Raw genomic sequence first — 23,807 nt, 5'->3', positions numbered from 1 at the left:
TTCCAAGGTTGGCGATTCGGTTAGTCTGTTCTTCAGAGTTCGTCTGTGTCCACTCTTGAACAAGTGCGGATTGGAGATCTTCAAGCAGCCGTGATGATCAAGTCTTACCTTCGAAAATGAACCCGATAGAAATAATCACATGAATAAAGAATGTACTGTCATTGACGTCCTCTCTTATTACAAAAGCAAAGAAACGGTACCATTCCCCCACATACTTGTGTAGGAGAAATTAATCCTTTGCCAAGATTTCGTCATAAGAGAAGGCATCGTTGAAAGAATAATTGCATAAATCAATCCAACACTCATATGAATCATCAAAGATGACCATCTTCATTGATTTCAACATACTTTGTACAACGAAATGTAATTAGACACAATGAGGCCATTGATCGGTCTATCGCAATCGCTTATTCTGCATGGCCAAATTAAAGGCAGTAGATTCTGCCTCTTCCCCCTCCCACTTGAGCTGTTCAATTTGTGCTTGGAGAAAAGCCTGGGTAGGCTTCACTGGTATCTCCAGTATGGAGAGCGTGCACTCGGGATCCACTGGACGGTTGATGTACTCTAGGGACGCGTGGTGTTCCTTCATTTATCCTTGCAACTCTTCGACATATGTAATCTCCTGCAGACAACAATCATGCCAAGCACTTTCGATGTAGTTCACTTTCTTTTGGTTGATGCTTGACAGAGGAACATTAAGAACTATCTGGGGCAGTTCTAATTGGAAAAGGTCCGACCTCAGAGGAGGGATTCCCTGGAGAGCACCGTACACCCCGTGAATCCCATTAAGGGGATTGGATTATCCAATTGGTGAGTTAGACGGGCAACACGAAATTGGGTCCACCTAACATGCCAAAGGATTTCTTCAGGAGCAATGTTCTTGAGAAAGTTCATCCATTCGGAATAAGACCTATTTGGAATGCATTTCGACTCTTCCAAAAACTTTTTGATTGGGTAAATGTGGTCATTAATCTCATGTACGTCCATGTTGAGACCAAATTCTTTGATGTGGGAAAGAAACCATATCTGCAAAAGTGCAACTGGTGCATGCAAACTTCCTCTTTTGTTTTTCTTAAAACGGGTGACAGATAGGAAAGTTTCAGCCAAAATCATATTTGTGAAATTCATTCCACTACATACTTGCCTAACTAGATGTTCAACTGATGGATTCATGGCTTTCTTATTATGAGAAAAAACTACAAAACCAGAAATAGCTAGAAGAAACACTCTAGAGGACTGACGCTTGGATTGCTTGGTTGGATATGCATAATGTTCAACTAAAAATGTGAGTGGACAACTATGGCCATTAGATTTCAAAAGCTTCTTTATCTCGTTGGCTTTGATATTAAAAAATGAAGCCAAGACACTTCGGGCTTTAAACCGATGGAAGGTCTAATGAAGTTAGTGATCAGGGTAACTCCTATGGCAACATTATATTCCTCAATAGTCGGGACCAATTCATGTCTACCGAATGCGAATGTAGACGTCGACATCGGATTCCAAAAGCGAGCCAATGCCTGGATTATACTGAAGTGGGTCTCGACATGAAGGAAGGATACATGTTTTCCAAATTTTGTATTGATGTAATGGTGACCACTTTAATCTAGTTTGTTCCACCATTCCAAGAGTATGCTACTGGGAGCGAGGATGATCTTGATGTCGAACCTCCTCTTTTTATCTAAATCATGAAGGGCATTTGATTGATCATAACATATTATTTGAAATAGAAATTTAATTAATGAGAAAAGTAAACAAATACTAAGAGATATAGGGGCCCGTGGACAGATGTGTTGGTTGAGAGTCTCTCCTTCATCATCGAGATCGATGGTTCAAAACCCGCAGTTGCTAGTAATTTAAATGGGGGGCCCTGGCAGTGGGATATTGGGCTAGTCTCCCCCGAGGTATAGGGACCCGGCCCTTCGATGCCGTCCGGGCACGGGGGGACCGTGGTGGAGTCCTCCGTTACCAAAAAAAAAAAAAAAGAATAACGAAAACTCAGAGAACAGAGATTAGCGAAAGCATAGAGACATGCGCATGTCTTCTGAGATTTAACGCCTACTGGTTGGGATAGACTAGCAGGCTTGAGGCCCATATCCTAACGGAAAAATGAGATCCCATGAGATAACAGGGTTGAGCTTTCTCACTACTGCCTATGACTTACAAACGGGCTCGGCCTTCTCAATACAATCCTAGTTGGCTTCCTCATGTGCAACTCAGGATTTTAGATCGCGGGATGTGTGCACAAATGTCTAGTTCTAAATCGTATAAAACATGCATGACATTGTATATCATCCATAAACTGCCTCAGAAATTTTTTCCTCTTAAAGCATTCATCCATGCACTTCCCTGCAAAATAAGGGTTAGCAAACACTCCTCTCCTTAGAACTCATACCTGTAAAAACATCTCAACAACAGTTAGGGGCATACATGAGATTCCATGTGCAATGATAAGATCACACAAAAACATTTTAAAAAAGAAAAAACCAAACCTAAGTCCTTTATATCTTTAACTAGTCCCTAGTGGAGTTGCGAAACTATCGTGACCCTCCCGAGGTGGTCAGATGAATTACTAAGCGAGCGCAAATGATCCCTCTTGCAAAAGATAGAAAAAGAATGTTTCGTACCAGATTGCTGACTTCCAGAGCTAGGACTTCTGGAATTTACATGTCCTATGTTTGAGCCTTCTTCCACAGGCCTTCCTCACTGCGGTTGGATGTTGGCAGAAGGTAACTGCACTGTTGGTCTGGATAGCACAAGGTACTCGCCAGAGCCCTGATTATTCAAATCTGGACCATGAGTAGTAAGAATTCTCCTATCCATGTCATGTTCCTGATCTGATAAGCTGAAGTCTTGTCTAGCAAGATTACCAAGCAAACCAGTTTCTACAAAAAGGAAAGAAAAAAAAGAAAGAAAAAAGAAAGAAAGTCTGTAACATAACAGAAATTTGCATGCCTGCGCACCCCGTATCAACTACAAACTCTTAGAGATACGTTTGTTCCTATCAGTGGAAAATCATACTCTGAGACGGCATGAGTGTTCTTGAAGCATTGGGACCAACAATGTTTGGAATTATTCCAATGGTTGGCTGGGATGTTTCCAATTTTACATCAGAAGTTTCTTTTACTGGGATGCTAGCCACATCAACAGCATGCTTTTCACCCTACAAAGAAAACAAATGAAGAAAAGTAATTTGGACCCATTCATGATAGAATCAGGACCCTAAAAATCCTGATTTAAATAAATTACAAGTAAAAAAGTGGCCAGAGCCAATATCAAAGGTTACCGGAGGATTAAGTATTTCATCGGTTTCAGAACCATGTATTCCATCAGCAAATGGAGCGTTTGCAGCACCATTTGTTACTCAACCAGAGTCCTGACATCAAGGACAAATGATAACAATAGATGAGAACTTTAAACAGACCTTCAAATTTCTCAAATTTGACCATATTGAAAAAGTCAGTTTCAAATACCTCTGACGTCAAGTAATTGCTCACATCAGGGGCATGGGGCAAAGTAACCACCTCATCTTCATAAAATACTTCAGAGATTTTCCTTAATAGGTTTTTATCAAAATCACTGGATGAGAAATATCATATCTCAATCAGACACTACAGACATCAAAATGCAACTCAAATCCAATCTTCCGATGAAGATTGCTTTAAATACATTGACTGAAATTTAGATACTTACTTGAAAAAGTAACCCCTGACCTTGCACGCTACATTTCTTGCCATATAAAGGACTGGAACAGCATTTGCAGTCTGATAAATACACAAAAAGAAATATGTGTGTTCATACTTTAATTTCTATTATTCATAGTGAAACCTCAACATGACCAAAAAAGTTAAAAAATTCAAAAAATCTAAATAATGAATATGGCTAAGGTCATTTGGACAAGTGGCCTTTATCCTCGTCCATATATGACTTAGGATCCATTTCATTAATAAGAATGAAGCAATTGAAATAATATAAAAGGAGTTGAGATGAATTATATAGCGAATCAAAAACGTAAAATCTGAATATTACTGCATTTGGCAAAACTTACATATTTGAACATACCTTCTTACAGTTTGAATTATACGGTTTCAAACTATTATAAGCATATAAGCAGATACTGTTCCAAATATTCTCCAGGCAGAAGTCACCCAATGCAGCCCTATTTAATGGTCTACCTATGACATTACCTCTTTTCTCCCCTGTTGATGAAACATAATATCAAAGAATTTTTCCTTCCAAGTTTTGATTTTCATCCACCTCATTCAAATTGACCTAAGGCGCCAAGAAAGGCAATGGCAATTTGTTCCCATTTTTCAGCTAGTTTTCCAGTACCAAAAAAGGTCTAGAAGTTATTATAAAATAACAATCCTTAATTGTTTGTGTGACCGTCTTCCCATTTTTCTTGCAAATCAGTATAGAACGACTGACATAATGACATTTAGACACCAAAAAATTTCAATGGAATTTTCTTTTACTAAAATAATGAAAGACTATCCGGAACAACATAATGAATTAATAATCTAATACCTCTGCCTGAGGAGCATAATATGGAGCAAATGGAGGAACTACATGCACTCGTGGTTGATCCCTCTCTTCCCAGACCTTTGAGCGGTCATCAATCACCATTGCCATCTTAGGATGGCAGTTACCATCCTGAAACACATTTAGCAATGATTTCCTTGAACCTGGCATTCATAACAACATACTGCTGAGAAAGAAGAAGGTTGAGTAGCAATGTGAAAATGAGGAACAATTGCTCACTATAATTTGCCTAAGTAAAAGAACTATCCTAGTAGTTAGAAGAGATAGAAATCAAAAGGTGGTATACTTGAATCATTAATGAAGATGTGACTATGTAATTAATGAAACAAGAAAGAAAATCTAATGGAAAGGTTGCAAAGACAGGTGGACTGAAGTTAGTGGGATTGCCAGAGGTGGTATCATAAAATCCAATAAATATCCAAAACAAATGTCAGTAAGTCTGTACTCAGGTAACACATCCCATTAACTAACGCCAATGCCATTTGATGAACTCCACTGAATCTAAAGCGACTCTCTGATCGGTCAAATAAACTTTCCACAAGCAACATAATTCATGCAATAAGAAAGTTCACATCACTTAAAGTCAGTACTAAGGAACACATGCATTCAATATCTCATTCCATGTGCACTACATAGATTGTCCCACCTCTTCAGAGAAAACTGTTGAATAATCACATAAAACTTTCACAAGTGAGCACATTGCTCATATAAGGGCAGGATATGCTAATCACATAAAAATTTCACAGTACTTTCTCTTCACGTGTGTAAGTTTTTCTTTTTCTTTTTTTTTTTTTTTTTTTTTTTTGGGGGGTGTGTTTTGTACAAGCAAGTTATATGATGCAATGGATCAAACCTGTTCTATTAGCTATGTTGTCAATCTATCCTAGTGGACTTTGAAGATAGTAGCCCCATAAAAATGCATTCGTCAAGTGAGCAATAATGCAAGAATTGACTTAAAAGTACACACATGAGGTTAGGAGTGGATAAACTTTGATGTTATAATAAAAATGAAAAGCAATAAATTGGCCAAGCATGTCGCATTAGTACGCCAGTGTTCATATCTTTAAGGAGCATGCCAAAAAGAGGCATGCTGGACAACAACAATAGTATTCAAGGTTGGAATCGAGACTAAAAGGAAAGCAACTATACCTTACTGGTCGTTTAGACGATTTCTATTAAGATAACTATATTGTTTGCATTAGAATAAAAAGAAAATGGAACGTCTATTGTGGTACGACTGATTCAATAGCTATCCAGCTTTTGAAGTAATTCACTAGAAATTTCACCAATTTGATCTCCTTAAGAATTTGACAATGGCTCAATTATATGAATCATGGCATGATACATCGATGCGGTGTAGTGAGCACTAAGAGTTAAGAACGACAAAAATGCCAAATCATCAATTTGCTTGCCTTCTTACACCAGCGCTTAAGCATATGTATAGGCCCATATGTACAAACACACAACTTGTAAGAAAGAGCACCCATCTCCCCCAGACATGAATCTGTACTAAAGAGAAACTACCACGTTAGGTCTGGAGAGAGATGGGATAATGTGCAACTAAATGAAAGGCTTTAGTCCATTTCACACAGTTCTTCCATAAAAACCGAAGTGGACACTATATGCAAATTGGTAAATCACACCCCTCCCCCCAACTTAGCATATCCATTCTCCTGTTGGTTACTGCACATATAACCAGATCAGCATGTGAGCTTCTAATGAAATAAGTAATTACTGCACAGGGAAAAACCATCAAACTATTAACAAATAAGATAGCAATCAACTTGCAAAGTCCGTACATCCCATCTCCTGCAAGCATCATATTTTGTACATAGGCAGACAACTTGCCTGATTTGACATAAACAACCCGGTTCAAGAGTTGTTTTTTATTAATGAGGCATTCTTCTGGGTCAAGAAGCCTCCACATCTCCAAAGCATAGTCTTTTTCAGCCATTGTGCACACATAAACTTCAAACCTTTTACGTCCGTTAGCTATTAAGTAACTCCTTAATTTGTCCCATGCAGGTCGTAGTCTCACAAGCACACTGGTTTCGCGGATCTGCATAAAGGGAATAAGATGCTGACAGAAGATATACACAAGGCTTTCTATATCTTGAAGCGTATAATTCAGCATTAACCTTAAAAATACCATCATTCAACATTATCTGGTAAGTATGACTTTTTCTTAATTGGGTGAACAAGGCATTGCTAATAGAAACAAGAGGTGGAACCTCTCTAATCGAAAACCAGCCTGCAATAACACAATAGTGAAAAATGGACAAAGGAAATTGATCTTGAGGACAAGAAAAGTTAGCGCACCATCATGCACATCACTTTCTCAATCTACAAAAACATTTTATCAGTGTCTTCTGTTGAAAGCCATAACTTAGATTGTAGCTTACACTTTAATATAAAACATGCCTTGCTCATTTCCCATGACAACTCCCAGCTTTTGTCAGATGCCAGCAAATTAAAAAAAAATAATAACAATAATAATTATGGCACAAGCCACAACTTTAGATAAATGAATTAAATAATGGAAGCCAACATTCTTTCTGGAGGCAAACGAGTCAATAGTCATCTATTTCCTGCTTCGAACCCCTTGCTAATTTTTAATATGTTCTCCCAGATGAGAGAAAAAAATCCTAGTTCTGATTTGCCAAAAAACACATGCCTATGGTGCATGAAAACATCAATTTAGATTGTGATTATTTCCCACAGAGCCAGTGCTCCATCCGTTAGAGACAGCTTATGCTATGACACATAAAAAAACTAAACAATAAGTGAAAAAACTAAACAATAATAGCAGCAAAAGTATCTTCTAACCTCAGGATTGATGCGAGTGAGGATGATATTCTTTTCTTGCAATCTAATTACTGGTCTAACAACTCTCTCACAGCTATCTGAAAGCTGACGAACTTCCTCAAACTGAACCTTGTACGTCTTTCCATTATACACGACACAATTACTGCCTGCATACTGCTTCAATAGCGCTCCATCATCTGTGTACCGCTTCAGTTCAGCTGACATTCCTGACATCCTCACCGAATCAGTCTCCCAAGCAATCCGGCCTCGGAGAGCCTCAATTCTGTCCTCAAACGACTTCAATGTGTTGGCAACAATGAGCGTCTCATCAAGATCAAACACAATCGCGAGGCACCGTAGATTGAGCAATCCCAGAGAGGATTCATAAAGACCTAAAGGAACCGAGAAGCACCAAAAGCACGGGGACTTCTTCTGCTTACTAGGCATTGCCACCAAATGTATTTCTTCTTCGCCAAGCAACACTACAGCAGTCTGCCAAAACAGATTCATCCATCAGAGCTCTCACTCACGCACTCTAACACCAACAGAAGCACTATGCGCAGCGGAGACAATGCAAGACCTGATCATAACCAAGCACTCCGTACAACACAAGAGACGTTCAACAGCATTAAAGGCTAAAAGGAAACAGAGTGACTTCCGAGCATTCGAAATCGGACGATCCGTCGTGAACAGAGACCTTGAGTTCGTACAAGCAAGAGGCGTGCAGGCTGATCAGATTCGCCTGCTCGACCGGAGAGGACGACTCGAGCTTGCACCGGACCGAGGCAGAGGACACCGTGTGGAGGATCGAGAGAGGAGGACACCTCCCGCTGACCGGGGAGATGTGGTGGATCCGAATCTCATTGTCGGGGAACCGGAAGCCGTGGCCGTACGCCGGGACCACGTCTAGCTCCCCCAGCCGCAAGAAGCCGTGATACACCACGGCCTTGAACGCCAAACGGCTCATGGAAGCTCTCTCGCTCGATCGCGCCGACCGAAATCGCCGGCGAGCGTCGGACGGAGAGAAGAATCGCCAATGTGCGTCGGAGAAATCGAGCTCGCGTCGCTGGGGTTTCGACGGATTGCGGTGGTTTCCCTCTGGTTCGTCGACCTCCTCGGCGCGCGCGCTTTCTCTCTCTCTCTCTCTCTAACTGCGGGGATTCGCTCCGAAATCGGAAAGGAATTTACGTTGGAGGGCTCGTGTTTCAACTGATTTTACGAAAATGCCTTTGTCAGTACGGACGATTTGCCTCTTGGGCGGCGAATGCGTATAATGACAATTTTTTCCTAAAAGGCTTCCTTACAAAAGAATGATTAATTTATGATCCGTTCATTTTTCGGAAAATAATTTTCGGAAAAATTTTTTTAATTTTTTGATATTTATTTTACGAAAAATGAATTCCTTGAGAAAAATATTTTTCATGAAAGGAAAAAAGTTTTCTACATTGGGGGAAAATATTTTCCATTTAAAAAAAAAAAAAATATTTTCCTCACTTGATATTTCTTATCTCACATCTATACAAATCCCCATTCCTTCGTTCCATTTCTTCTTGTTCTTTTCTTTTTTTTTATTTGAATTATTTTTTAATTTTATTTTTCTTTTTAATTCGAATTAATTTTAATTTCCTTTTTCTTTTCTTTGTTTCAATTTTTCTTCTTTCTTGGCTAGTCGTCGAACATTGCCAAGCGAAGCTCAAGCTCGTCGATCTCAAGCTCGCGCTCGTCAATCCGACGAGCCTCGAGCTTGACACTTGCGCTCACCAAAACGATGAGCCTTAGCTCGTCAACAAGCTCGAGGCCCACCGATGGCCGGTCTCGAGCCATCGCCGTGGCCAATGACCATCCAAGAAAGAAGGAGATAGAAAACAAAGAAAAAAAGAAAAGAAAATAAAATAAAAATAATTAATTAGATTTTAAAAATTAAAAATAATTAAAAATCAATTTTTAAAAATATGAAAAATCCATTTTAAAAAATAAAATAAATGAAAAAGACCACTAAAAATGACTAAATTTATCCTATTTATACTAAAAGGAAAAAAAAAAAACCACCAAAAATCTCAAATTTTACTTAGAATAACAAATTTATTTCAATTTTTTTGTGACATAAAAAACCCTAAATTATAGAACATTTTTGTCTTTTCCTTTTTATCTTTTACTTTTTCTTTCTCTTTTGCCTTCGCTATGGCCGATGGAGGGAAGCCGGACTTAGACAATGGTTGCCCTTGTCAGCATCGGGCGAGGGTTGCCTTGCTTGGGTGGGCAAGGGCGACCCTTGCCAAATTCAAGAAGGGCAACTCTCTCACAACGCCAGATGAGGGAGGCCCTCGGTCCTCACCTCACTTAGGCAAGATTCGACATTGGGCAAGGGTTGCCCTCGTCGACTGGAACTTAGGCAAGGGTGGCCCTTCCCTCCGCCATGGTTGACGGAGGGAAGAAAGAAGAATAGAAAAAGGAAAAAAAAAAAAAAAGAGACAAAAGTGCCATTGGCCATAGAGTTTGAGGTAAATGTGTTACGATTGGCAAAGTTTTTGGTTTTTTATTTCACAAAAAAAATTGGGATAAATTTATCACTTTTGACAAAGTTTGGGATTTTTGGTGACATTTTCTCATACTAAAAAGATAAGTCTTGCCTTATCATCATTCAATTGCAATTCAAAATAATGGTCTCATTCCCCATACTCCTTTTATTTTTTCTATTTCCAATTAGGATCAAGTTGCCATAACTAAACATTCCCCATATTTTTTTAGTATATTAAAGAACTTTTTAATACATTCTTAGATATCCCTACAATGCTTTACATGCTTCGTGTAAAAGTATCTTGTCAATAATGACAAAGAAGATACATTCTTTATGATAGTAAAATAAAGAGAGTTGATTCTAACCATTATACACGCTACTTACATTCCTATCTATATTGCCAATGCCATCACACGAAAAAAGAACATGAACACAATAGATAAGTGAGGAGTCCAATAACAATCAACAATAGTCATGACATTATCATAGTTGCATTATAAAAAAATCACAGTATCTTAAATGCATAAGTAAAATCTATAGCATATTTCCCAACATCTACTTAAAGAAATTTAAGAAATCCAAGTCTCCTTTTAGATAGAGATATAATGAAAGCCAATCTTCTGGTAACAATAAGGATGTTTGATCTCACGATTCAACTTCAAGTCAAGCATGCCATTAGGACAACAATCACTACTCCTATGTAGTTGGGGTCCACAAGTGATGGGGCATGTGAGGTGATGGAGCCACTTGTTGATTAATTGGTTTTGAATTTAATCATTTTTTGAATGACTTTGCAAGTGTTACTAACATCAAATCTGCTACTCTTTTTTCTCTTTTTGGAATTTGGAGTTCTATCCATCTTGTACTTCTCAAGAATTAGGGTAGCAACCACGTTAGGCGTAAAGATTCCCGCATTAATATGGAACATTCATTGTGTTCCTCCCTATCACCTATCGCATCATCTCCATCCAACATCACCAAGTCTTTTACATTTCTTGTTACATATTGCCTTAGCATATATATCACCAACCAAAATACACATATTAGTATACTAAGGAAACCCATTCAACCTAAATTTAGCCCATTCCTCATTATCCTACAATTTTCACAATAATAACATACATCAGCAACATAAGCAAAGCTTATCTCCACAAAAAAAAACAAAATGATCCAAATAAAGTGATACATTGATGTGAGACTTCCATATACTTGGATCCTGCATAACAATTGTTTTGTTTACATTATCCCATTTAAATTCAGATTGTGAAAGAAATTTCTTAAAAGTATCATACTATCTTTTCAGTTTGTTTACCATGCTCTTTAATTGAATTAAATTGAAACTTTTTTTTGAATCCACATGTATGTTGTTCCACCCTACTTTGTTGTAGGTATGGGTGGTGTGATTTTCCTTTTTTTACCTCTTATACCAACAAGTTTACAAATAGATTGGTCAAAGGCTTGATCCACTCTATCATAAATACCTCTATGTGGGATGCCATTTAACTTTAATTAGTTGAGTATCAAATGAGCTAACTCATCAACTGGAATTGCAATAACATCAAAGGCAATTAAAATGATTACAAAGTATCACCAAGGTATATTGAATTCATCTGTAATTAACAATGGTCAACCTCCATTACAATAAATATAGGCACGAATAACCCACTCTTGATCATATAAATCATAGACCAACATGTTGAAACGAATAGAAAAATTGTCATCAATTAGCACAATTAAAAGTACACCTGGCACTAAAGATCTAGAGATGGTGCACCAATTCAAATGTAGAAACTTTGATGTCAAGATCACATTAATATAATATTCTATGACTATTTATAAAAGAAAATAAGTGAAGAAAATTAAAAGAGAACAATCCCAATCAGATTGTATAAGCTGCTGAAGACAACAACTGGTAGTAAAAATCTCAAAAAGAGGAATACTAATGTTTTTAGAGTTAATCAATATCAAATTTGAAAAAAGAGGAAAAATGCCCAAAGATCCAAGATTGCAAACAATATATTAGGTTGGGGGAGAGTTACATAAACTCCATGATAGGGGTAAATATATAAACCATCACTAAAAGCAGAAGCAACTTGGTGGATGATTCGATCCTTTTCATTTCAAGTGAACGGAGAATAGTGGCCCTATTATCATGTGAAGTTGTAGTAAATCAAAATGTAACCGCAAGCATATATCATATTCAAGGATTGAGGTTCGCAAGTGTTTGTTTCGCGAAGGCCATAGCTTCGAGTTCTAAATAGTACCCATGTATGCATTGAAACAAATAAACATCGAGACAAAATAAACTAAATTCAACCCAATTCAAGCAATACGTGAAAAATGCCAATGAACACTAGGGTTGCGAATGAGCAAGGGTTGGCTCCAAAAATCATGGTTTGCAAGCACATAAAAGAGGATTGACTCCAAAAACAAAAAAATACAGAAATTGGTTGCAAATCGGACAACAAAGAGAGAGGCGGTGCTAGATCATGACAACAAAGAGGGAGAGAGACTCACGTTGTTGCAATGGAGGCTAGGGTTGCGATAAAGTCAAAGCTGCGATGAGAGGCAAAGCTACGATTGCAGTGACAGACGTTTAACAGTGGTGGTGAGAAGTTCGGCCGAGTTTGTGCACGAGAGAGACAGGGATACAAGAAAAAGGGAGAACGCACATGAGATCGAGGGAGTGAGCAATAAGAAGAATTTTTATTTTTATTTTTATTCTAGAATTAAAGAAGTAGAATCTACTTCTCATTTCTATTACAAATTGATTTCTAGGCTAAAATTTATCCTGGAAATAGAAAATGAAATTGGGTTACTAAATGGAGTTTTGTTCCATTCTTATTCTTGGGGAGAGAAAACTAGAGAAACAGAATGTTTATTATTTGCACCCTTGGTGACTAGTCGGTTTTCAGAAGCATAAGCAGAAGCTGGGAGAAAGGCCCAGGAAGTGGCGTATACCGTCATGTCCTCAAGTGTTTCTATTGGCTAAAGAAAGGCCGTCCCTTGGTTCGTCGTGGGGCGAAACATGGAAGCTAGTGGTGCCATGCACTTTCAATGTAATCCACTTTCTTTCGAGAGACGCATGGCTAAGATTCACTTAGATCCTTTTGGGTGAGGTCCAATCGAATAGATCCGACCTTAGAGGAGGTGGAATTTTCTGAAGAGCGCCGTACTGTCGATAACCCAGAGGGGATAGTAGAATGTTCACCCCGTGAATCCCATCAAGGGGATCGGATTATCTGATTGGTGGGTAAGACATGTAATATGCAATTGAGCCCACCTCACATGCCATAGGAATTCTCCAGGGGAGATTTTTTCAAAAAAATTATCCATTTGGATAAAGTTCTTTCTGGAACGACTTTCACATTTGCCAAAAAATTTCGATTGGAAAAGTGTGGTCGCTAATCTCATGTAGATCTGTGTTGACAATAAACTTTTTGATGTGGGAAAGAAACAATATTTCCAAAGCAACCGGTGCATGGAAGCTTCCTCCTTTATTTTTCTTAAATCGTGTGAGAGATAAGAAAGTTTCTGCCAAAATCATGTTGGTGAAATTTATTCCACTACAAACTTGCCTAACTAGATGTGCAACCGACGGATTCATGGCATCCCTAGCATGAGGAAAAGCTACCAAACCAAAGAATGCTAAAAGAAACACCCTAGAAGGCTGAGACATAGGTTGCTTTGTCGGATATGCATGATGTTCGACGAAAAAGATGAGTGGACAACTATTGCTATAAGGTTTCAAAAACTTCTTTATCTCATTGATTTTACCTTCCAAAATTTCAGCTAAGACGACTGCAGGCTCTAAACCGATGAGAGGCTTAGGCCTGTTTGGTAAATTTTATTTTTGTTCCCAGAACAAAATTTTCGGCTCTTTTCGTTTCCGAAACAAAAAAGGACAGAAAACATGTTTGATAAAACTTTTGTTTTGGGAACAAATTTGGAACATAAACAATAAATAGAAAAAAATTGTTTCTTGTTCTCTGAACAATTTTGAGAAACAATTTTTTTTTCTCTTTGTTTTTCTCTTTCTTTTCTTGTTCTTCTTTCTTCTTTTTCTTCCTTTTGGCTCTGGTCATTGGCCTTGGCCATGGCCTGCGCCGACCACCGGCCAGTAACCTCGTCGGAGCATTGCCGACCCCCGAAGACGCCGAGCCATGGCGAGGCTTGTTGGCCCGAGCCTCGCCGTGGCTAGGTGAGGCTCATCGGCCCGAGCCTCGCCATGGCCGGGTGAGGTCAACCTCGCCAGCCTAGGTGAGGCCGAGCCTCGCCCGACACTAGCGAGGCTCGACCTCACCTAGATCTAGCAAGGCCGAGCCTTGCGGTGGTTTGGCGAGACTCCTGAGCTCGCCGACCCTCACGGTGGCTTGATGAGGCTTCGGCAAGCTCGCCAGAGCTCGCCCACTGGTTGCCGGCCGTTGTCGTGGCCAAAGAACTAGCCACAAAGAGAAAGAAGGAAAAAAAAGAAAAATATAATAAAAATATTGAAAAATTAAAAGAAATAAGAAAATTATACAAGTTTACCAAATGTATTTTTATTCCCGAAATAGAAATTTTTACAATTACCAAGCGTGTTTTTATACTCCGAAATTGTTCCCAGTGAATAAAAACAAAAAAAAAAAAACTATTTCTATTTAAAAATTGTTCATTGAAACAAACGTTACTAAACGCGCCCTTAATAAGTTTAGCGATCGGGGTAACTCCTATGGCAACATTATACTCTATGTTCGGGACCAATTCATGTTCACCAAACATGAACATAAATGTCACGGGATTCCAAAAGTGAGCCAACGCTTGGACTAGATTGATGTGGGTCACGAGGTGAAGCAAGGACACAAGTTTTCCAATTTTTGAGTTAGTGTAATTGCGACCACTCTGATCTAGTCTCTTCCGCCATTTCAAGAGTAAGCTACTGGGAGTGGGAATAATCCGTATGTTGCACCTCTGCTTTGTACCTAAATCACGAAGGATGTTTGGTTGATTATCGCAAATTATTTGAAGTAGGAACAAATTTAAACAAAAAGAGATAAAAACTGATGAAAAATCACGAAGAGGATAAAGGTTAGCGAAAATATAGACATGGCATAACTTGTGAGGTCCGACGTCTACCAGGTGAGATACATTGGGCTACTTGAGACTCCCATTCGAACAAAAAATGAGTCCAGGGGATGAGTGAGGCTGAGCCGGTTCACTTCCACCTACTACTTGCAACCGGGCTCTGCCTTCTCAACATCATCCTATCTAGGGGTAAAGATCTCACAAATATAATAATTTATGTCCGATGTTCACTTAAGTGTCATTCAATTTTTTTTTTCAATCACTTGGTTGCCATGACTTTTAAAAAAAAAAGTTCATTTGAATGTCATAACTTCCAAAAAAAAAAAAAAAAAAAAAAATCATCCAAGTGTTAGAAATCTAACATGTCACGACACTTATGGTAAACATTTTAAAAATCAATGATATTCAAGTGATTGATAAAAAAATTATATGAACTAAGCAATTAAAAAACAAATTATGGCAATTAAATGAGCGTTGTACAAAAGTTATATTACTTGTGCAATTCTTTTTGCCTCATATTTGGCTTCTTAGAGGGTAACTCGAGGTTTTGGATCATTGAAGGTGTGTAAAAATGTAGTGCTATAACATATGGAACTTGCACAACAAGATATGATATGCATACACCGCTTATAATAACTTTTCAGAATTAAAGCATTCATCCTCATACCTCCCTATAAAACAAAGGTTAGCAAACCCTCATTCACTTATAAATCCAACCAGTAAAAATATCTAAAGGCAATTGGGGGCATACCTGGTACTTCACGGGCAATGATGCCATATCACACAAAAATGCTTCAAAAAGATAAACTCAGACCTAAGTTTTTTTATAGATTTTAACCGGTCCCCAATGGAGTCGTGAAACTGTGGTACCCTTCTAAGGTGGACGTTTGCTCGTCTGAATTTTTAACATGAATATGATAAAGTATGAAATTTAGGAAATTTGTTCCCGTGGACAATTTCTAAGCATTTAAAGGCGTTTAGTAACTGCCTAAAATTTTTATTCCGAAATAGAAATACGTTTTGTGGGATTCTTAATTTTTTTTTAAATTTTCTAATATTTTTATTATATTTTTCTCTTCTTTTTTTTTTTTTTCTTTTCCTTTTCTTTTCTTTCTCCTTTTTTGTGGTCCGTTATTGGCCACGATAGTGGCAAGTCACGCAAGGTCGGCCTCACCCTAGCATGAGGCCAAGCCTCCCCAATGGCTGGGCGAGGTGGACCTTGCGCCACATGGGCCATGTCAAGCCTAGCCAAAATCCGCAAGGCCGAGGCTCGTGATGGCCAAGCGAGGCTCCAACGAGCTCGCCGAACCTCACCCAATCGCCGCCGCCTATCGCGGTGCCGGTGGCGGTGACCAACTATGGTTAGTGACAAATAAAAAAAGAAGAAAAAAAAGAAAAAAAGAAAAATAAGTTAGGCTTGATTCTTGAATTATTCCCAGAACAAATAAGTAACTTATTTTTACTTTTTTGATTCCGTTCTAAATCTATTCTCAGAACAAAATTATTATCAAACAGATTTTCCGAATAATACTATTTGTTTAAATGGGTCATAAATGAATTACTTAAATCTTAAAGAGTCTACTTTCATGGGTTTAAAAATTGAAATCCTAAAATAAATGGGTCTAAATGGGTTGGACTTAGAACCCAAGCTCACACATTCTTCCCCTCTTTAGCCTTATAATTTTTTTTATATAAAAATCGAAATTATAATTACTTTTATATTTCTTTTTCTTCCCTTTTTTTTAAATCTTCCATCTTTCTCAGCCAGTGGCCTACATAGTGATCGACCAAGCAAGGGACAAGCTCATCTGAGGTCAATAAGCTTGAGATCACCAACTACTAGTTCGAGCCTCACCAATCGAAAGGCTCAACCCTCACTAACATTTGGTGAGGCTCAAGCCTCCCTGGTCTCGAGTGAGTTCCACCTTACCGAATCTAGCGAAGCCAGAGCCAAGCCTTACCTAAGGCTAGCGAGGCTAATTAGGCGAGCCTGGGCCGGCTATGGTCTTTCTTCACTAGTCATTATCGTGACGACAACCGGCCAACGAAGAAAAAAAGAAAATTATATTTTAAAAAAGAAAAATAATTAAAATAAATAGATTTTTTAAAACAAAAATAACTATAATTATAAATATATTTAAAAATAAAAACAAAAAACATTAAAAGGAGTGCACATAGAAAAATTAATCATATTTTTCATACTAAATGGCAAAAAAATTCTCTAATTTATTTTCAAATAATTCCCTAATTTATTTTCAAATTTCAGGCAAAAACAAGAAAATATTTTAATTTTCTGAAAAAAAAAATACTTACTAAAAATATTTTCCTACAAACAAACGAATGCTTATTTTTTTTATAAAATATTATAAAGATTATCCACTAGATTTTTATTGCGTGAAAGTATTTTAGTAATACCATTTAAAAAAAAATCAAAAAACAAGTTTTCTTAGATTTAGTTAAATTGGTTAGGTCAAGTATGAGTAAAAAATTTGCATTACAACGGATGGGTCGATGGGTTAAATGAGTCAATTTGAACCAAACCATTTATGACCCGACCCAAATCCAACTTGGCCTACCCATTTGACAATCCTAAATTGCACTAATAAAGTCATATATATCCCCATTATATTATGTATATTTTTTAATATAAATGACATCAGCATATATAAACCAAAACTTTTACAAAGGAAATGATAAAAATCTCTTACAACACTCCTACCTATTTTATGTTTATTTACTTTTTTTTTATTTTATTTTCCTCTTTTTCAATTAATTATTTTTTTCTTCCCTATCCATCATTCTCTAATGAAATTTTATTAAATAGTAAACTATACTAATATATCTAAAATACTAAAATAGCTAAAATATGCAGTATACATAAACATATATTTATATTTATATATTGAATTTATATTATAAAATTAAATTAAATTCGTATATATAAATAAAAATTAAATTAAATTAAAATTATTATATTGAAATATAATTTTAATTTTGTTAATTTAATAAGTTTGTTATTTGAGAAAAATAACTTTACTATTATTGATGTTAAAAATCATATCTACCTTTATCTCATCTCCTCCATACGATAATTTTATCGCTCTATTTCCCTTATATCCGACTTTATTTTACCTCGAGCAAATACCAAACACGGGATAAAAAAAATTTATCCTATCATGAATTTTATCCTAACTATCAAACGCAAGCCAAGGTGATCCTAAGATAGTTAGACTTATTACCAAGTGAAAAGGAAGAGGAAAAATGTATACCATATTGCTGGCTCCCAAAAGAAAATTCTGCTTCTTTTTTATCATGTCCAGACCACACCTGGTGAAAAGGAAACCTAGGGTCAAAAATAGAAGTAACTTGAAAACTAAACATTATACATAAGTTAAAAGCAAACCTCTTCTACCTTCACCTGAGATGATTTAGGGAGGAAACAAGAGGTACTAAAATTTCAAAGTTTTTGACCGATCTGATTTTGATGAGCCCTCCTTTTCTAAGTTCAGTGAATCAGCTTCTTGAGAAAAGCCAAAACTTCCAGAGTTTATATGGCCTTCGTTTGAGTCTTCTTCAAGACATCCTCCATGTGGTTGCATATTGGCAGTAGTTAACTGCATTGGTGGTCTAGACAGGAGAGCGGCCTCACTAGAGCCGTGATTCTTATTGTCAAGACCATGCTTCATAGTGGGAATCCTCCCTTTCAAGTCATGTTCGTGATTCGAAAAGCTGAAATCTTGTCTGGCAGGATTACCAAACAAACCAGCTTCTACAAAAAAATAAAATAAAATAAAATAAAATAAATTTATCCAAAGATTGCCCGCTTATAAACCCCATATTAGGTACAAACTCTAGGAGACATGCATGTTCATAACGGTGGAGAATCATACTCTGAGATGGCATGAGTGTCCTTGAAGCATGGGGACCAATGGTGTATGGAACTATTGTAATGGTTGGCTGGGATGTTCCAGATTTTCCGTCAGAAGTTTCTCTTACAGGGATATCAGACACATCAACAGCATGCTTTTCACCCTTAAAAGGAAAACAAAGGAAAAAAAGTAATTTGGACTCGTTCATGGTAAAATCAGGACCCCAGAACTCCCAATTCAAATGACTGTATAAGTAGAAAAGTGACCAGAGCCTATATCAAAGGTTACCGGAAAATTAAGTCTTTTATCAAATTCTGCACCACTCGCTCCATTGGCAAGTAGAGCATTTGGAGCACCATTTGGAACAAAACCAGAGTCCTGACATTAAGGATAGATGACAACAATAGATGAGCACTTTAACAAACCTTCAGATTTCTCTAATGACTCCATGTTGAAAACATCAGTTTCAAATACCTCTGACATTAAGTAATTGCTCACATCAGGGGCAGGGGGTAATGCAACCACCTCATCTTCATAAAATAGTTCAAAGGTTTTGCGTAATAAGTTTTCATCAAACTCCCTGGATAAGAAATATCACAACTCAATCATACACCATAGAGATCAGAATGCAACTCAAATCCAATCTTTCGTTGTAGATGGCTTTATAAACTTTAAGTGAAATCTAGATACTCACTTGAAAAAGGAACCCCTGACATTGCATATTACATTTCTTGCCACACAAAGGACCAGAATGGCATTTGCAGTCTGACAAATCCCCAAAAGAAAATATGTGTTCAAACTTTCATCTATATTATTCATAAGCATAAATGAAACCTCAACAACATGCCCAAAAAAAACCAAAAATAAACAATAAAAAAACATGAACAATGAATATAGAAGTGGCCTTTATCCTCGTTCATATATCACTTAGGACCCCTTTTCAATAATAAGAACAAGGCTATCAAAATTAGATAAAAGGAATTGGAAAATGGTAAATAATGTTCGTAAAAAATGGTAAATGATGCAGATAATTTGCATTTTGCGATAGTTACGTACATGGGTATAACTTCTTGCAGTTTGAATTTTATGGTTTCAAACTATTGCAAATATATAAGCAAATTACTGTTCTATTGGCAAATGTGAGCCCTACTTAATGGTCTTTCTATGATGTTACCTTTATGGCAATGTCAACTTCATTCCCATTTCTTAGCTAGAATCACAGTACCAAACAAGGTGTAGAAATTATAAAATAATGACCCTTAATTGTTTGAGTGACTGTCTTCTCATTTCTCACGCGTATCAGCCCAACTGACATAATGACATTTTGGCACAAAAAGAGGCTCGGTGGAATTTTCTTTCACAAAACGATAAAAGGACTACCTGGAACAGACATAATGAATTCATGATCTAATACCTCCGCTTTAGGAGCATGATATGGAGCAAAAGGAGGAACTACATGCACTCGTGGTTGATCCCTATCTTCCCAAACCTTTGAGTGGTCATCAATCACCATTGCCATCTTGGAATGGCAATTACCATCCTGAAACACATCTAGCAATGATTTCCTTGAACCTGCCATTCATAACATATTAGGCATAGACACTACTGGGAACGAAGACAGCTAAGCTGTAATGTGAAAATGAGGAACATATAGTTAGAGGAGATAGGCAATCAAAAGCTCGCATATGTGAATCATCACTCAAGAATTTTATATATGGAATTTCACAAAACAAGAAAAAAAAAATTCTAATAATAGGGTTGCAAAGCCAGGGAGACTAAAGTTAGTGGGACTATGGGAGGTAGTATCATAAATCCCAATAAATGTCTGGGACAAGTGTCAGTAAGTCTGTGTACAGGTAACACATCCCATTGACTCACACTATTGCCATTAGCATATTTGTTCTCCTGTTGGTAACTCCACATATAACCAGATTAGCATGTGAGGTTCTACTGGCACGAACCATCAAATTTTTTATTCATAATAGAGTAATCAACTCGCAAACTCTGCAAAACCATCTCCTACAAGCATCTTAGTTTGTACATTAGCAGACAACTTGCCTGATTTGACACAAACAACACGGTTTGAGACTTGCTCTCTATCAATTAGGCGTGCTTCAGGGTCAAGAAGCCTCCACATCTCCAAAGCATAGTCTCTTTCAGCCATCGTGCACACATAAACTTCAAACCTCTTACGTCCTTTAGCTGTTAAGTAACTCTTCAAGTGGTCCCATGCAGGTCGTAATCTCACTAGCACACTGGTGTCACGGATCTGCATAAAGGAAATAAAGATGCTGACAAGAAACATACACATGGCTTTCTATATCTTGAAACGTATAATTCAGCTAAAAATATCATCAGTGGACATTATCTGGTGAGCACGATTTTTCTTAGTTGGGTGAACAAGACATTGCAAATAGAAACAAGAAGTGGAACCTCTACAATCAAAACCTGCCTACTATAACATAATACTGAATAATGGACAGACGAATTGAATTTGATGACAGAAGAAGTTAGCCCACTATTATGTACATCACGTTCTCAATGTGCAAAAACATTTAATCAGCAACTTCTGTTGAAAGCCATAACCTAGATTGTAGCATACACTTGAATATAAAACATGCCTTGCTCATAACCATTTGAACTCAGTATGTCTTTGCTCACTAGAAAGGCCCACGAGAACTCCCAACTTTTGTCAGATGCCAGCAAATCAAAAAAGAAAACATCATGGCAAGAGCCACTACTGTAGATAAATGAACTAAACAAGGGGAGCCAACATTCTTTCTATGAGTAAATGAGTCAGCAGTCAATTTTTTCCTACTTCAAACCCTTTGACCCATTCAAAACAGTTATCCTTGATGCAAGAGAAAAGTCCTAGTTCTGATTTGCCACAATACACACGCCTATGGTGCATGAGGACATCGATTGAAAGAGTAACTATCCCCCACAGAGCCAGTGTTCCATCCGTTAGAGACAGCTTATGCTATGACACATAAAAAGATGAAACAACGCGTAAAAAACCTAAACAAGAATAGCAGCAAAAGTATCTTCTAACCTTAGGATTGATGCGAGTGAGGATGATATTCTTTTCCTGCAATCTAATTACAGGTCTAACAACTTTCTCATGGCTATCTGAAAGCTGAGGGACCTCCTCAACCTGAGCCTTGTACAGCGTTCCATTGTCCACCACGCAATTGCTGTCTGCATACTGCTTCAATAGCACTCTATCATCTACATACCGCTTTAGTTCAGCTGACATTCCTGACATCCTCACCGAATCAGTCTCCCTCGCAATCCGGCCTCGGAGAGCCTCAATTCTATCCTCAAACGACTTCAATGTGTTGGCAACAATGAGTGTCTCATCAAGATCAAACACAATCGCAAGGCACCGTAGATTGAGCAATCCCAGAGAGGATTCGTAGAGACCTGAAGGAACTGAGAAGCACCAAAAGCACAGGGACTTCTTCTGCCTACTACACATTGCCACCAAGTGCATTTCTTCTTCACCAAGCAACACTACAGCAGTCTGCCAAAACAGATTCATCCATCAGAGCTCTCACTCACGCAATCCAACATCAACAGAAACACAACACGCAGCAGAGACAATGCAAGACCTGACCATAACCAAGCCCTCTCTACAACACAAAAGACCTAGAACAGTATTCTTATCATCAATCAAGACTAAGAGGAAGCAGCGTGGTTTTTGAGCATCTAAAATCGGACGATTCGACGCGAACAGAGACCTTGAGTTCGTGCAAGCAAGAGGCGTGCAGGCGGTTCAAATTCGCCTGCTCGACCGGAGAGGACGACTCGAGCTTGCACCGGACCGAGGAAGAGGACACCGTGTGGAGGATCGCGAGAGGGGGACACCTCTCGCTGACCGGGGAGATGTGGTGGATCCGAATCTCATTGTCGGGGAACCGGAAGCCGTGGCCGTTCGCCGGGACCACGTCCAGCTCCCCCAGCCGGAGAAAGCCGTGGTACACCACGGCCTTGGACGCGAAACGGCTCATAGAAGCTCTCTCGCTCGCTCCGACCGAAATCGCCGCCGAGCGGTGAGGGGAATCGCGGAATTTCAAGCGCGCGCCGGAGAAATCGAGCCCACGTAGCTAGGGTTTCGACGGATTGCGGCGGTTTCTCTCTTGGCTCGCCGCCGTAGTCGTCGTCTCCTCTCTCTCCCTCCCTCTGGTCCATAGAGAGAGTGGGGTTTTCTCCGAATTATGAAAGGAATTTAACGGGGAGAGGGACAGGAGGATTTTTCAGTTGGGGCGTGAGTTCCATCTGTTAACGACATTGCCACCGTCGGTCCGTCGGTACGGACAATTTGCCCTTTCGGAAACTAACGTCATGTTGCCAAACGCATTCTATTTTTATTTTTTTTGGAATAAAAAATAGAAATCGATTTTATAATTTTTTTTTATTTTCAGAAATAAATTTCTTTCAGGAATAATTTTTTTGTCGAATTTCAGGAATAAATTTGAAAGCAAAAAAAACAATCTTTCTTTTTTTCACAAGAACAATTTCAAAATCAAGTTCATTTTCTTCTTTTCTTCTTCACCTTTTTCCTCTAGCTAGCGATCTTGTCAGAGCATTGTTAATTCTCCTTCTTCCTCTGGCCAGAGATCTTGTCAAAGTATTGCCAACCCTTGGTTAGGTCACGGGCCAAAGAAAGAAGGAAGAGAAGAAAAGAAAAAAATGAAAAAAATATTATAAGATTATTAAAAAAAGTAAAAGAAGTTCTAAACAAAAGAATTTGAGGTTATATCAAACGCATTTCTATCTTGAAAATAGAAATTTTGGATATTTATCAAATGCTTTCAAAGGCTCAAAACTCGTCTAGGGAATAGAATAAAAATAAATATGAATATAAATTGTTTCCAAAATAAAAAAAAAAAAAAAAAAGTTACCAAACAAGCCTTAAATTTATAAGGATGCCAATGGGTTAAATCCCAATACCCAACCCGAAATGAAAGTGCTCTTGATACCTGAACCATATTTATCTCAAATCAGTACAT

The 23,807-nt window shown here is 37.9% G+C and overlaps 1 protein-coding gene and 1 pseudogene across 10 annotated transcripts; both read right to left on the bottom strand.

Moving 5' to 3' along the window:
• Window positions 1-1,995: 1,995 nt before the first annotated feature.
• LOC120286078 lies at window positions 1,996-8,346 on the bottom strand (annotated as a pseudogene).
• Window positions 7,818-23,052, bottom strand: LOC104426380 (RNA polymerase II C-terminal domain phosphatase-like 2). 10 transcript variants are annotated; one of them, XM_039304494.1, is made up of 11 exons: window positions 22,536-23,052; window positions 21,848-22,318; window positions 20,854-21,064; window positions 20,210-20,367; window positions 19,490-19,560; window positions 19,270-19,375; window positions 19,084-19,173; window positions 18,817-18,958; window positions 18,339-18,695; window positions 18,196-18,253; window positions 7,818-7,836 (listed from the first exon to the last, which is right to left on the bottom strand). In XM_039304494.1, exons 1-9 carry the CDS (start codon window positions 22,803-22,805, stop codon window positions 18,376-18,378), a joined length of 1,839 nt encoding a protein of 612 aa, XP_039160428.1. In that variant the 5' UTR covers window positions 22,806-23,052; the 3' UTR covers window positions 7,818-7,836; window positions 18,196-18,253; window positions 18,339-18,375. The 10 variants fall into 10 exon arrangements, with proteins under 10 accessions (XP_039160428.1, XP_039160426.1, XP_039160429.1 ...); XM_039304492.1 differs by having other exon boundaries at window positions 18,345-18,695; XM_039304495.1 differs by lacking the exon at window positions 7,818-7,836 and adding an exon at window positions 8,445-8,553 and having other exon boundaries at window positions 18,330-18,695.
• Between the last annotated feature and the right edge of the window lie 755 nt (window positions 23,053-23,807).

This window comes from Eucalyptus grandis, chromosome 11 (assembly GCF_016545825.1).
Source record: "Eucalyptus grandis isolate ANBG69807.140 chromosome 11, ASM1654582v1, whole genome shotgun sequence".
Lineage (NCBI taxonomy): Eukaryota > Viridiplantae > Streptophyta > Magnoliopsida > Myrtales > Myrtaceae > Eucalyptus > Eucalyptus grandis.
Note: the sequence above shows the minus strand (reverse complement) of the source record. Positions and strands in the feature narration are given on the sequence as shown.

Excerpts from the sequence above, each read along its gene's own strand:
- LOC104426380 (XM_039304494.1), bottom strand. The coding sequence starts at position 22,805 with ATGAGCCGTTTCGCGTCCAAGGCCGTGGTGTACCACGGCTTTCTCCGG. Across the intron at positions 20,368-20,853 it reads TGTTGTTTGTGTCAAATCAG|GTTCAAGGAAATCATTGCTA; the intron begins GCAAGTTGTCTG and ends TATGAATGGCAG. Across the intron at positions 19,561-20,209 it reads ATCATGCTCCTAAAGCGGAG|ACTGCAAATGCCATTCTGGT; the intron begins GTATTAGATCAT and ends GGGATTTGTCAG.